Source organism: Vigna unguiculata, chromosome 11 (genome assembly GCF_004118075.2).
Source record: "Vigna unguiculata cultivar IT97K-499-35 chromosome 11, ASM411807v1, whole genome shotgun sequence".
Lineage (NCBI taxonomy): Eukaryota > Viridiplantae > Streptophyta > Magnoliopsida > Fabales > Fabaceae > Vigna > Vigna unguiculata.
The window spans coordinates 6,396,004-6,411,084 of NC_040289.1; the positions used below are offsets into that span (position 1 = coordinate 6,396,004).

The window sequence follows — 15,081 nt, forward strand, 5'->3', positions numbered from 1 at the left end:
CTTCATAAGCATCGCTAATACATAAATAATAAACACAATATTTAAGAGAATACTTTTTTCATTCATTTTGGTATTGTGAAGTGAAAGAGGTGTTTACAGGATGAAAAGAATTGATACAATGATAAGAACGTATTTGATTGAAATGGAGGAGAGTAGTAGTAAGTTCATCACAAAACTAGTCATCGAAAAGGAATGCATCTCGCCGACTCCTCCCATGGCTTTCCATCCCAAAGCTAAACAAAAATAAAACAACCTAATCAATTCAAATAGGAATTTAAAACCATCAGAGCGCTAAAAAAAAGAAGCAGAAAGAAAATATACCCATTCTTCTTCCGTAAAGTAAGGATGATTTAGAGCAGCTGACGCAGAAATCCTTTCATTTGGGTTCAAGCAAAGCATTCTCTGCAAAACCCACCACAATTTTATTTTTTGTTCGTAATTACTTGTCACCACACAATCAAAACAAAACTTACTGATAGAAGATCCTGGCCACTTCGTTCCAGTTCAGGAAACAATGTCCGTATGCCCTGCATAGCAATAGAGAGGCACATAAGTGCGTTGTTGTAACTTTCAAAGATTCTATGAAAAAGAGAATTTAGTACCACTGGCTCATGTCCCTGGTACTTATGGATGTCAGGCATTAATTCAGTGATTCCTGGCCATGTTTCTTCTGTGGGGGTACCTGTCAGTCTTCACAGAAAATGTTTATCGTTTGTTTTAGAAACAAGAATTGAAGGAAAAAGTGAAATGGATATATATACCTGAAAATTGCCTCCAACTCATCCCGCAACTTCCTATTTTGGAATAAAGGTAGTCCAGTTATCATCTCAGCAAATACACAGCCAGCAGCCCACACATCAATTGGAGATGAATATTGATAGTTATCGCACAACATTTCAGGTGCTCTATACGCGGCAGTTCCTAACTGAATACTGTAACAGTCACTTCTCCACTCTATAAATAACACTTTTATCTCTATACCTAATCATTTATGGAACACCATTATTTGCTAATAAAGCTTTTATACCAATCATAGTTTCTGACACAAAGAACAAGTTGAACAACACATGCATGCAAGTTACAACCCTCATCAAACTTTTTCTTTCACTTTTCTCTATTGATAAATCACCTCACAAAAACTAATTTCTACCATATATTTTCTTCATTCCTTTTTCATGTGTACTTTAATAATTTTACCTAAAAAATATAATTAATTATTTTTATGTAAACAAAATAGTTGAAGGTTTCTTTCAGTATTTTTCATTATTAAAATAAATACGCATGCCTAAATTAATTCAAAATTATATAAAATGTAAGATTTCATTCATATTATCTTGAATTCTAAAATGGCTTTCAAGAATTTTATGTAAAATAAAAAATTAATTTAAATAAAATAGTTTTAAGGTTTTTTATTTCATTTTTCATTTCTGCATTACAATAAATAGTAAGGAAAATTACATAAAATTAAAATTTTGTTAATAAAAGACTAATGAATATTATCTCGAGTTCTTAAGATCACATATCAATCAAACATATTTTAAAAATCTCATGATTAAAAATAAATGAAAGAATTAGCATATTTCTTATTTTACATATGGAAGAGGGATAAAGCCAGAAATATTTTCTTACCAGAAAATATTTACATATATTCTGTCTCTATGTGTGTATGCAAATAAAAGGATAAAGCCGGCAAAATTTACAATTCAGAGGAATAAAGAAATACTGGAAGATATGATATATACAATCACGGGAAAAACTTGAAAAAATAACACTCCTCAAAATTTAAAAACTTGAAAAAACATATAATTAACCCAAATATGCCAGAGAGAATCACCCATTTATAAGTTCTAAATTTGCACCTGAAATGAATGTTTTGTCGTTTTTGTATAATATCCAAATTTGGTCGAAACAAAGCATCACAAGAGGAAAAAATGTGCCTAAGAGAAAGCAATGCAACAAATTGTTTCTGTGAAACTTAATGAATGTGAATACTAAATAAATAAATAAAAAAGAATGCTTCTTTTAAGTCATGTACCTGGTCAGTATATAATATGTCATTTCTAAACTCTCTAGCCAAACCAAAATCCGCCAGTTTGACCAGCATGCTAGCTTGATCAATCAGCACATTGCTGGGTTTCAAATCTCTGTGCAGAACCTGACGCGCATGGCAGAATTCCAGAGCAGAGAGTATCTGGTACATGAAACTCTGCAACCAAAAAGAAATTTAACAACAGCTACAAGATTTCAAGAATTTCAGATTCATCTACCTCAATCTTAAAAGTATTTATCATTCTTAATTAACAGTAGTAAATGTGAGGTTACTACTAAGTAAAATTGATGATGAAAAGTTTACCCTAAATTCTATAACAAAATTCCTTTCATTGAAATATCAAAACATAAATCACTTTCTTTAACTAAAATCAATTTAAACCTAGCTCTGCTTTCAGAACTCACATTTAACAAAAATTTTCTTTAAATTCAAAAGATCCTTTGGGAACCCACATGCAACATCGCCTAATGCATCTCTGAACAAATTAAAAATCAATTTCATAAAACAACATAATGCAAGTACCTTTATAGCCAACATATTGCGATGAGTCCTGCGCCTAATATAGTCATGAAGGTCGCACGGAAGACGCTCGAAAACAAGATTGACATATCTGTGTCTTCTGACATAGACTCTAAGCAACCTCACAATGTTGTCATGGCGGAGTTCTTTGAGGAACGCCACTTCGCGAATGATCGCAGACGGAACACCCTGTCTCGAGCCGATTATTACTATCTGTTTCATGGCGACGATTTCACCGGTGGAAGGCTCGAAGCCCTGGTAGACTCGGCCGTAGCCACCGTCCGCCACCACCTCCAGTATCTCCAAGTCCGGTATCCCCGCGTCACTGCCGTCGCTTTTGTCATGTGAGCAGATGCTGCACAGCGCCAACCTCGCCATCCTACTCCACCACAAAATAGCAACCATTGATCACTCAGATGTAAAAATTGCAAGAGAAAAAACACAGAACAACGATAATCATGAATTAGGTTATTGAATCCAAAAATCATGGAGTGACGATGAGTGATAATAATATTACAGAGAATCGCAGTAGCCGATCCAATCGCTTCGTTCACCCTGCAATCTGAGAGAGGGTCTGATACAGAGAGCCATAGGAACTGTAACACAATTTGGACCAAACTAAGAAAGAAAGAAAGTACTCATCAATCACTGAACCCACTCCATTTTTATATGCTTCTTTGGGTTAGAATTCCCCGCGCAAAAATAATAACCAAATTTTCCGTAACCAATAGAGGTCTGCCACGTGTTTTTTTAACCGTTAGTTCGTTGCCGCTAACTAACTGTTACTTAACCGAGCAAAATATTACAATTAACATGTAATTACCTTTTTAGTTAGTTAGCTAATTGATGTTTTATCTATAATAATATAAAAAGAAGATTCTCTGGATTCATATTTCACAATATCAATTATATCTTTTATAATATAATTATTTATTAATTTTTTTAAAATTAATGATTACTTTTATCTATTTTTTATAAAAAAACGATTAATTCTCTCTCCTCATCTCATTTTATTTTTAATAAATATATATTCATTTTATATATTAATTTAATAACATTATATTACACTATTATTACTTATTAATATAATATCATTCATATTTCAAAAATATGTATATACATGTGCGATAATGCATATATGTGTACGCTAGTTTGTTTAATACAAATAATTTAACCAATGTTTGAAATTTATAATTAATTATGTATTATGGTAAAACAAATACTAACTTGAACGGTTATAGGTCGTTATGATTTTTTCATTATTTTCATGTCTTGATTCTTGCACTTTTTTTCTTTATTTTAATCTTTAACAGAGAAATGAAATTATTCTTGAATTTAAAAAAAAAAAATATTTTTTTAATGAGATGAACTTGTGTAAAAAGAATTACAATTTTGTTGGGACGGTAATATTAATATTAAGATTATATTGAAACAAAGTATGTTTTGGGATCAAACCATGAAATAAAGTGTTTTCTAATTTTCACTCACAAAGTTAGGACATTGTTCTTTATTTAGTCACTTTTTACTTAATCTCTCTTTATTTGTTTATAGTCCTTTTATTAAGAGAAAGAAACCATCTTTTAGATTGGAAAAGAAATAAATTTACTGAACAATAAATTATAGAAAACAAGTCAAAGTTCCTTCGAGAAAAAAAAAAAAAACTATCATTTTAATACCTTTTGAAAACAAAAGAAGTTTAGACAAACTATTTTATCAACAACATAAAAAAGCAAAATTTATATAGATATAGGATACCTAAATTTTTTCACCCAATTCAGTAAAGAAAATTATATAGTTGAAATGCAAAATTCTTTAGTTTACATTATTCATTTTCTTTTTATTTCACTAGATATTACCTTTTAATATTTAAATAAAAAACATTTTTTTATTCTTATATTAGATGTACTATTATCAATTGTTTTATAGTTCACAAAGGTTTAGTACATGTAAATGCAAGATATACAATTTTTAAATATAGAGAAAAAAAAAACTAATGATTCTACAATGGTAAAAACTAAATAGATAACTAATCTAATTTTGAAAGTATCTACTTTTTTTTTTGTATTTAAACATCTTTCAAAAACTTATATACATAACCTTGTTTCATAGAAAATCCAAATTATATACTCAATATAAGAATGATGGTAACAAATACACACAAATGCATGATTCATGATTTATAAAGAACAAAGATATTCAGATTCATCGTTTGATTATAACCATGGTCCATATTTACAAGAGAGTGTACATTGGCCAAAACTTCCTAATGTTCAGTAGAATAAAATATTAACACACAAATCTATGGACCCGTAGCAAATTTACAAGTGAAAGGGAGATCTCAGAAAAAATGAAATCAAATAATTTGGAATCACAGTGTCAACCATTGACAAACAATGTTACAAGCTTTGATCATATTTAAGAGTGAAGGTTGCAGTTGTACTTGTACTTGCAGCAAAAGACATGGTGTTACCCTGGCTATCTGAAGCAGAAGATGCATTGTAGGAAGATGAACCCTTGGTTTCAATATCACCATCTTTTTTATCTCCTCTGATTTTAAGGTCCATAAAATCTGAAATCAGGCCTGGCTTTGTTATCTTGCTTTCATCAATATCCATTTCTCCGGCGAGCATCTTGACAACAGAAGACATCGGTGGCCGGAGTTTCGACGTGTCCTGAGTGCAGAAAAGTCCAACTTTCAGAAATGTACAAGCCTCCTCGGCGTCGAAATGCCCGTCTAGGGATGCATCTACAAGCGCTACCAATTCCCTTCGCTGATAAAGCTCCCATGTCTGATAATTGTACGTTAGAGTCTCACATTGTATAAAAATCGATAAAAAAGCAACATATAAGAAGAAAAACATAGAGAGCACAATGAGAAAAGCATCTTAAAGTCATAGAATATGAGTGTGTACTGTTATGTAAATGAAGTGGTCAAGTATGTCAGGCTGAAAAAATTGTGTGATGTTTCAGATTTCAAACAACAAAGATTCTTTAAGATATGATAGTCTTCTGATATTAGTATCAGAACTGTTTGATGGGTTAAGCAAATGTAATGTTAGACTAGAAATAGACTCTCACAACTTATGATTTTTAATTTAAAGCATGACTTCAAAATTTCAATGTCTTTCATGCTAAAGGATCAAAAGAAATTTGAATGTTGAGGTTTCCAATCAGGTATACCTTATAGTGGGGATTATAGCTTTCATAATCAATCACAATTGAATGGAACTTGGATGGAAAACTACATAGAAAGAAGAGAAAGTGGATATAATATAACAAAAAACATTAGTGGAGACTAAAACTTGGACCTGTTTGGACAAGTTTCTTCGTAAGCACTTCTAGGGGAGAAAAATAAGAAAAACTAAACCCAGTTTCTTCAAAAGTTAATTTGTAGAAGCTTTCCATCTAGCTTCTCTAAATTTTTATTTGCACAACCAAATTTTGCTTGTGAAAAATCCAAACAAACCATTTGTCAAAGTGAAAAGAAAACATAACTCAGAAGAGGCTCCATATTTATAGATCAAGGCTTGCAATCATTCTGATGTATAAAAAGTCACCATCTTCTGCAAAGTTTCTATACATACAGGAAACCATGAATAATATTTTAACTTCACAGGTGAAAAGTAGTTAAAATCCACAAAAATTGGGTTTGTTAGAGACACAATAGACTGAAGTATGAACTACCCATCACTGATTAATAGGGAGATGAGCACAATAAACCAAACCAATATATTTTTTCCCTCTGACTATGTATTTGTAAACAGTAAAAGTACAGCAGTAGAACTAAGAAAATAGAATGACATACCGTTTCTAAAAGAAACTGCTCTCCTATCGGTAAGCGTGTATTAGTGTGACATCTTCCACTCACTATCTCCACAAGAAGTACACCAAAGCTGTAAATATCTGCTTTACGTGTCAGGTGCCCTCTTAATGCATACTCTGGTGCCAAATAACCTCTGAAATAAAAGATGCAGCATTAAGTTCCTGACATAAATAATTGGAGTAAAGGAAATCAATAACCAAGAGGACAAGGAAAGCTTTCCCCTTTATCATGTGAGAATTGAAAGGTTATGAACTAATCTCTATTTTGTTGTGATAGATTCTGATAAACTCTAATACTATCTTAGAAGGTGAACTTTAATATATAATAGTTTCACCAAATCTCTAGCTAAAGTGGGATTTCCAACATAGAAGGAAGAGAATTATTCAAACAATTCTATCAATCAGTTTATGTATATTTGAATAATAGAATCCCTGATCTCTATCAAGCACTTCAATGATCTGAGTTGTGTGGTGGTTGATGATGGATTTACAACAAGCAAGATTTCGTGTGTGCTGAATTTAGTGGACTACAAATCTTGCAGAGCAATGGCTCAACCAAGGGAATCCTTGTCAGGAGCAAAATAATAATAGATAATCTGAAGTAAAATGAATACACATTTCATAGTCACCAATTTACAACAAAATGAGTTTATATAAAATATTGAATAGAATCAATGAAGTCAATTGCATTCTAATATTCTCAAATTTTTCAGCATTATGGTATATAACTCTGACCATTAAACACATTATAATAGCGTTGTGTGCCATGTAAAACATGAAGATTATTAGTATAAAGCTAGGATATTGAAGAGATAAAGTCCTACTTTTGGGAAAGAAAAGAAAAACAAAAGTTTCCAATTTATGCAAAGGATGCTTAATAGAATACTTACATTGTTCCGGCCACACGCGTGCTGACATGAGTCATGTATGATGGAATAAGCTTTGCAAGACCAAAATCTGAAATCTTAGGTGTAAGGTTTTCGTCAAGGAGAATATTGCTTGCTTTTATATCCCTATGAACAATATGTGGTCTTACTTCTTCATGCAGATAGGAGAGCCCACGTGCAATCCCAATGCAAATCCTAGATCGTGTTTTCCAATCAAAAAAGATGTTACTACTGTGACCTAAACCTGCAAGTGAGTAGAAAATAAGTCATTCAGAAAGAATTTGGTAGGGAAATTAAAGTAACAAAAACTCCATGATATTCTAAATGATACAATAGAAGTCCTGTTCTCAGACTTTCTCAGAAAACTTTACCACAAAATTACAAAGCATTTACCTAAAAGGGTTTGCGAAAGGCTATTTTTCTCAAGATAATTGTAGACTAGTATTCGGTGATTCCCTTCCACACAACAACCATATAGCTTAACCAAATTTTCATGCTCTATTTCTGAGATCACATTAATCTCTGTCATAAATTCTCTCACCCCTTGAGTTGATTCTGCTGAAAGAACTTTTATAGCAGCTAGTTTCCCATCTTTTAGTAATCCCTGATCATCCACCATAATATTGTTAAGTTTTCACTGATAAGGAAAGGAACAGAAAAATAATGATCAATCAAATGGATATGATGATGCAAACAACATTCAAAAGTTACTTAATTACCTTATAAACAGAACCAAAGCCACCCTGCCCAATTTTATTGGCCTGGCTGAAATTGTCAGATGCAACTCTTAGTTCTTTGTAGGTAAACATTTTTACATTTTGAATGCCTGAGAGTTCTGTTCACAAACATATTCAATCAAAATCAAGCACTGCAAGCAGATTTTTTATCCATTTTATCAAATTTTGCTTAACTCTACAACAATATTCTTGAAGATTAATCTAACATTGTTAAATTACCTTCATCAATATCTGGATCGTGTCTTGCCACAGAGGGCACTTTCCTACCAAATGAGAATGGGAAGCAAGTCATGACTGGAGGATGAAGAATTCGAACACGGCCTATAATGTCAAATGGAATAAGTTTCTTTGAATTAAACCAGTTCCAAGGTTACCTGGAAGAACCACATAGAAAGGCCTATCTTAGAATCATAAAGTAAAAGTACGATGTACAGAAAATGATAACCATAATGCTAAAAATTCAGGTCTTAAAACATGAAAATATACAAACTAGATTCATAGTATGTCAATTACTACATCGGATGAAACATACAAAAAAATTAAGAACCAGTATCATGGTCAAGGCTCCAACATTTTTTTTTTCAATATTCCAAAGATATCAGTTCTATTAAACTGAATTCAGTGCACAAATATCATATTGCAGTTCAAGTAGTCAGATTTCACTGATTCTTACAAATACTTTCCTTCTAAGCAAAACATGTTTGAAAAGTTTACCAAAGACCCAGTTGACAAAAACCTAAGTATATTTGATAGTTCCCAAAGCCATACAACTCAAACAAACAAATGATGCATCTTTAGTTCCCAAAATCATTATTTTTTCACTGCCTTCCAAGAGGGTTTCTGAAAAGATGAGTATTTCTCCAAAATTAACCGAAAACGTCCATTCCTAACACCCAATGAACAACTATTTATCAGTATCTCAACCACTGAATTCATAATTTCCACATGCCTCGTTTCTGGAAAAAGCATAATCTCAAATGAAAACCATTTTTTTAACCTACACCCTATTTTTCATACATTTTGTGAGTATAGGTGTTAAATGCTTCATTTTGAGCTGGTTTTCACAGCTCAAAGAGCATTGAGAATAAAAATGTGAACTGGGTTTCATCAGGTACTAGAATAAACTACAAGAGAGACAAATCAGGAGTCTAATAATAAATTTTAGAGAACAAGTAAAAGAAAGAAAAAAGAACCAAAAGATTATCCATAGTAACAGCAATAACCGAAGAATAATAGCCAGAAACTAAAAGTGCTGAAACGAACCTTAGAAAATGAAGAAAACAAGACAAAAAAATTGAGGCAAAAAGAGAAGCCTTTTGTGATTGATGAGAAGAAAGGGTAAGAGATAGTAGGGTGGGTTTGGTCAACAAGGAGAACAGTGTCAGAAATAATGACGATGATGTTGTGTTGTGGGTTTCTATTCTGTGTGCTGATTATTTATTAATCTTACCACGTGGTGTGAAGAGGAGGCGTAGCAGTGTGAATCTGTTCTCTCTCTATGCATTGACTTGACTTAGACTATTTGAAAATAAATACGCAAACTAATTTTTGATAATTCTGTAAAATAAGTCAAATCATAATTAGCGTCTTCTAATCAATATTAGTTAAACATTTTGCATGTTTTTTATTACACGTATGTGTTCATATATATATTTTACTGTACGGTCTAGTCTCAACAACGGTCAAGTTTGAAATTTTGACTTATCATGCTTAGAAATGTCGACAGTTTATTAAAAGAAATATAAAATATACTAATTTTTATTTAAATAATATTTTTTATTACTTTATAAAAAATTCTAAAATCAAATAAAAACTATGAGAAAAATACTTCAAGCTTAAACAATTAGTAAAAATTTTCTTATTAGAAAAATGGATCAAGAGATTTATCTGTCTTCTTTACCATTAAGTTATCAAGTTGACATGGTAGACATTTAAAAACTAAAACTCAATCACACCCAACACACTGTATTAAAGAGTAAACAAAAAAAAATTGATTTTTTTTTTATAGTGCAACTGTAATGTAGATTAGTTAATTGCTTGATAATGATTTCATGCAAAATAGGTGATATTAAAGTTGAGATTTTTTTTTATATAATAAAATATATTTAAGATAATTTTATATTTAAAACTTGAAGTGAAAATTACTAATTATTATTCACATTATCAATAATAAAGTGGTGAATACGAAAGCTAGAAAATATCATTTAAAGTGTACACGCATGCAATTAGTTGGTTGATATAGGTTGACAATGTTGATATATTATATATACATTATACGATTATTTATACTATATTTTATTTAAAAAGAATATTTATATTTATTACTGTTATGATTATTATTTTAATATAATATTTTATTATCGAAACAGCTGTGAAGTGATTGTTTAAAATAAAGATGAGTGTGAAATGATTATTTTCCTTCTTTTCAACAACTTTAATACTACAACAACTTGCTGAATATTTTAAGCAACTACTCCTAAAAAAGACTCATTATACGAGTTCTTATCACATGAAAAAGAAACTCTTATTCGTGCATGAATTAAAATTATTAAAACCATAATATATTCTCTAATTGCAAATATTAAGACATTATTAGGCAAGTAATACATTAATTTAATCGCATACAAATCCCTTTTAAGAAATCATTATCCATCGTCATTTATAATAATTAAGAAAAAAAAAGTCCACAGCATTTGCTATTTTACTTTGAAAAAGAATATTTTGGGTATACTTCTTTTTGATATATACATTTAGGAGAAAAATTATAATATATATATATATATATATATATATATATTTATAAAGTAAATGGTAAAGATAGGTTAATTACACGTTAAAACTAATTTTTTGAATAAATATCGATCATCATTAAAGATCAAATATATTCATTGAAATTCAAACAAAATTAAAGCTTTCATATTAATCCTATAACCTTATTTTATTATGCAAAATATATCGATAATAATTGTGATAATAATAAACCAACTATTTACCTATTACCATTGACCAAATGTGTATTTTACTTCGATTTGAACTTTTCTATTTGTACTTTTTCACAAAGTCACCTTCGAATCCATCGTTATTGTGTATAATTTAACTATTAATAATTCTATAAGTACAGTAACACTGATTTAATATATTTTTTTGAAGTGCGTGAATATTTTGTCAACAATTATTTAAATATTTTCCAACTTGCTTGTGCTGTAGACTTTAGTTAGGTGAAATAATCGTTGCAGGCTTCATAAGCCAGGTCGTCAATATTGAACACCAACAAGTTTTTTTTTTTAATAAAAATATCAACAAGTTTTTTTTTTAATAAAAATATCAACAAGTTGAAGAAGATATTATAAATAAAAGGCTTAAACATGGATTTAAATGTAATAAAAAAATTTTAAATTTTTTTTTAATTTTTTAATTTTATTATTTTATTATTTTGGTCCAGGAAGTATTTCAAATAACGTTTTGAACTGTAAAATAAAATGACATATCAATGGTACTTTCGAAACTAAAAATAATTAAAAAACGTAAATATTCAAAACGATTAATGAAATTTGTTCATTTGTTCGTCATTTAAAACATTTGTTCGTCATTTAAAACATGTTTAATTTCTTTTGGTTTATCTTGATTTAAAATTTTGGTTTCTTTGCAGCTTCCGATCTTAAGATCCTCGTTCAAGGTTCATGGTTTAAATAAAAAATCTTCTAGTTGTTTATGTAAGAAATGAATAGTTGTATTCTTTAAACGTGTAATTGTGTTAATTGTTCAATTATTAATGTGTCTTATTTTATGAATATTTGAGATACTTGCTTATAATTTTATTCAAATAAAAGCCATCTTGGTTGTAAATTTTGGTACATATGTAGTCTTCAAATTGATTGAGATAACATCAGATCAATTATTATATCTGAGATATTATTTATTTTAAAGCTTATTTTTTCATTTTTTATCAAAAAAATATTTTAGAATATTAAAAGAATATATATTTAAATTGTTCTTGACATCTAGTCTTCAATTTGTGAAAGTCTTATCACAATTACAATTTTATCCTTAAAAGGTTTGTCAAAGGATCAAATGAGAAAAATATATACAAATCATTCTTAATTTTGACTCCTATTTAAGACTATTATTAGATATAGTACCTAAATAATATAGAAGTTTGGTTTATGGTCATTTATACATTTCAAAACTTATCGAGTGTAGTATTAGAAAAAAATATTCTATGAAATGTGAATGTTATAATTAAATAGAGTCCATTATAAACACTACAAGAAAATCTTCAACTAAAAATCAATTTTAAAAATCAAAAATAGTTAGTCACTATGGTGATCAATTTAAAAAATAAAAAAATTATTGGTTACTAAAATAGTCATTATTATAAATAAAAAATTATAATTTGTCCATAAATTTGTCACTAATTAACTAGAGACCAATTTAAAAAACTAAGTCATTTTGGTAGCTAAAACCTAGGTAGCTAATTTTTAGTGACCAATTTTCTTTGGTAGCCAAAATCATGGTAGCTAATTTTAAAGATCAATTTAGTGACTAATTATAATTTTTTATTCATAATAATAACTATTGTAGTGATGAATAATTTTTAGTTTTGTAAATTAGTATCTAAAATGGTTAGTATAGTTACTAATCATTATTGATCAATAAAATCGGTTACTATTTATAGGTTTTCTTGTAGTGTAAATAATTTAATTATATGGTATTTTTGAAATAAATTTAAATTATATATCTATTAATTAAAACTATATTACTTTTTAACTTGATATGTTATTATACTTTTTTTTTATCTTATTTTTAAAATTTATTTTAGCATTTTGTCTTTAAAAATATTTATTTTGATACTTTATCTTTTAAATTTGAGTCAATTTTGGTTATTTAAATATTAACTATTTTCAATTTTGGAACGAAATAGAAATAAAAGTTTAGCTTAATTAGTAATTTGGTTTGTATATTTAGATCTATAATTTACTTTTTGTGTTTATATTTTTTAATCAGTTGAGTCCCTATATTTTTAAATAATATCACAAGCATTAAATAAGCATTAATAGTGTTATAAGGTGATCACAATGCATTATTTTAGTCTTTTTTTTCTAATTGTTTTTGTGTTTTGTGTTTTGTTTTATTATTTTTTAGTATCTTTTTGTTCAATCACAATTTAACAATGCACGAGAGGTTTCAAGACCAATCTTAAGAGACATGTTCTTTGCCCCTAGAACACATATGCAATAGCAAGATAACAGGAAGAACACAAGTGGGTAGAACCATTACAATATTAAACTTAATTATACAGTAATATACATGTTTCCAAGTGCATATTTGACCATATAAGGGGTTGTATTGCAACTCCAACACTAGAATGAAGCTTGAAAGAGGTTCATTGACTTCAAATGAGTGTGATGGATTGTTGACTTAAATTTGGAGATCAAATACTTAAGGTCTTTTTATCTTTGTATCGTTGTTTGATATTTTTCATAGTTATTGCTAAGTGTGAAAACAAGTCAAGTATATATATGAAGAGATGATTTAATTGTGTTTTAAAAATTTTCATAATAATTTTCAAGGGTATCATCTTATTAAAGACAAAGTTTTTGTTTGACATATTTAGGACCAACGATATGCTTTTACAAATGCCATTTAAAAACAATTCCTTTTTTAATGTTAGGTGATAGTTCAATGATATGCAATTAAGAGAGTTTAGAGTGAAGAAAGATTTACACTCACTATTTTTATACTAGTTACTAACAAGATTGCAGCCAATTCTTAATCATTTTATTGTGTTTGAAAGTTGTATTGGTTAAATTGGTTTTGGGTAAAACTTTAAAAATAAATTTGACTATATTGCATGAGATTGGTTTTATGATATTTTCACTCAAATGAAATTATTTTTCCAAAGTGAAAATAGAAAGGAGATATAAGTCTTACTATTGGTCCTTTTTTCGCTTAAGTGAATGATTTTTCACTCAACTGAAAATGGAACTACTAATTAACATTTACTCTGCCAAATTTTTGGTTCAAGTGAGACAATTTTTGTTTAAGCTAAATATTTTTATTCTTTTTTTCTCTCTTTTTTCTTAATGAATTGTATGTGAATATTATTATAAATTTAAAATGAATATTAATATGCATATTTGATTGATTTGTGATTTTATTTAAATGATGTATGTTGTATGAAAATGGTTTTTGATGGGGGATGAGAATTTTATGAATTTGTAGCCATAAATCTATGCTATATGTGAATCATTGCTTAATTTGCGTATAAGGTATTAACACTTGTGTTGTAACATAGGTTTCATTGTTCTGCTGATGGTTTAAATCACTTGTAGATTATGGCAATGTGTGTATGATTCAGGTTTTATTGAACTTACTTGATCTATTAATTTGGATTTCACTTGTTAATTTAAGTCCTGTATTGAATTAAATATTAGTCTCTACTATGACATTTAATGAGTTTTATGTCAAACCTAAGATAATATTCTATTTGTTGAATATCTCTTGTATATAGATCCATTTGTGGTCCTTTTGGTCGTTGTATGGTGATATTTGAATGAAATTATATTGTTGTGTTTTGTTAATTAAAGTATACCCTTTTATATATAATTTCTTATATTGAAAATTTATTTCAATAACTTATTAGAAACTTTTATAGTATGCTTGGATGTTTTTGTACTAAAGAAGGTTGAATTTTATAATGTTTGAATTTATAGTAGTTTTAACTTAGATAAAAAGAACATTGTATGTGCATTATTTGTTATGCAATAATCATTTAAATTGTATGAGAAATTCAACGTACCCAAAATAAAAATCACAAGAAAAACCAAAGTCAAAACTGCAAAAAGAGGTAAGTAATTACTTACGAATATATCAACGTGTAATTACTTACAAAATGTTAGTAAATAAACTATCTATGAATATATCAGTAAGTAATTACCTATGGATATGTTTATGGAATTAAAATTTATTTATATGTAATTATTTATGAATTATAAAATTTGTAAATAAGTGTTAACTATGACTATATTACCTATGAATTTGTGTAGCAGGTAATACTACTTTTGTT

The 15,081-nt window shown here is 28.7% G+C and overlaps 2 protein-coding genes across 3 annotated transcripts; both read right to left on the bottom strand.

Moving 5' to 3' along the window:
• Positions 1–49: 49 nt before the first annotated feature.
• LOC114169490 (cyclin-dependent kinase A-2-like) lies at positions 50–3,215 on the bottom strand. The gene is made up of 8 exons (XM_028054664.1): positions 3,087–3,215; positions 2,573–2,948; positions 2,036–2,206; positions 762–925; positions 603–690; positions 474–527; positions 322–402; positions 50–233 (listed from the first exon to the last, which is right to left on the bottom strand). The coding sequence occupies exons 1-8, from the start codon at positions 3,158–3,160 to the stop codon at positions 180–182; spliced, it is 1,062 nt and encodes a 353-aa protein (XP_027910465.1). The 5' UTR covers positions 3,161–3,215; the 3' UTR covers positions 50–179.
• Positions 3,216–4,721: 1,506 nt separating this feature from the next.
• Positions 4,722–9,417, bottom strand: LOC114169489 (cold-responsive protein kinase 1-like). 2 transcript variants are annotated; one of them, XM_028054662.1, is made up of 7 exons: positions 9,279–9,417; positions 8,235–8,389; positions 7,998–8,113; positions 7,672–7,882; positions 7,282–7,522; positions 6,375–6,525; positions 4,722–5,358 (listed from the first exon to the last, which is right to left on the bottom strand). In XM_028054662.1, the coding sequence occupies exons 2-7, from the start codon at positions 8,305–8,307 to the stop codon at positions 4,966–4,968; spliced, it is 1,185 nt and encodes a 394-aa protein (XP_027910463.1). In that variant the 5' UTR covers positions 8,308–8,389; positions 9,279–9,417; the 3' UTR covers positions 4,722–4,965. The 2 variants fall into 2 exon arrangements, with proteins under 2 accessions (XP_027910463.1, XP_027910464.1); XM_028054663.1 differs by lacking the exon at positions 9,279–9,417 and having other exon boundaries at positions 7,672–7,915; positions 8,235–8,390.
• Positions 9,418–15,081: the final 5,664 nt, after the last annotated feature.

Coding starts and splice junctions, on each gene's coding strand:
- LOC114169489 (XM_028054662.1), bottom strand. CDS start 8,307: ATGACTTGCTTCCCATTCTCATTTGGTAGGAAAGTGCCCTCTGTGGCA. Junction 7,883..7,997: donor GCTTTGGTTCTGTTTATAAG/GTAATTAAGTAA, acceptor GTGGATGATCAG/GGATTACTAAAAGATGGGAA. Junction 7,523..7,671: donor CCTTTCGCAAACCCTTTTAG/GTAAATGCTTTG, acceptor ACTCACTTGCAG/GTTTAGGTCACAGTAGTAAC.
- LOC114169490 (XM_028054664.1), bottom strand. CDS start 3,160: ATGGCTCTCTGTATCAGACCCTCTCTCAGATTGCAGGGTGAACGAAGC. Junction 691..761: donor GAGTTGGAGGCAATTTTCAG/GTATATATATCC, acceptor TTTTCTGTGAAG/ACTGACAGGTACCCCCACAG. Junction 403..473: donor GTGGCCAGGATCTTCTATCA/GTAAGTTTTGTT, acceptor TGGGTTTTGCAG/AGAATGCTTTGCTTGAACCC.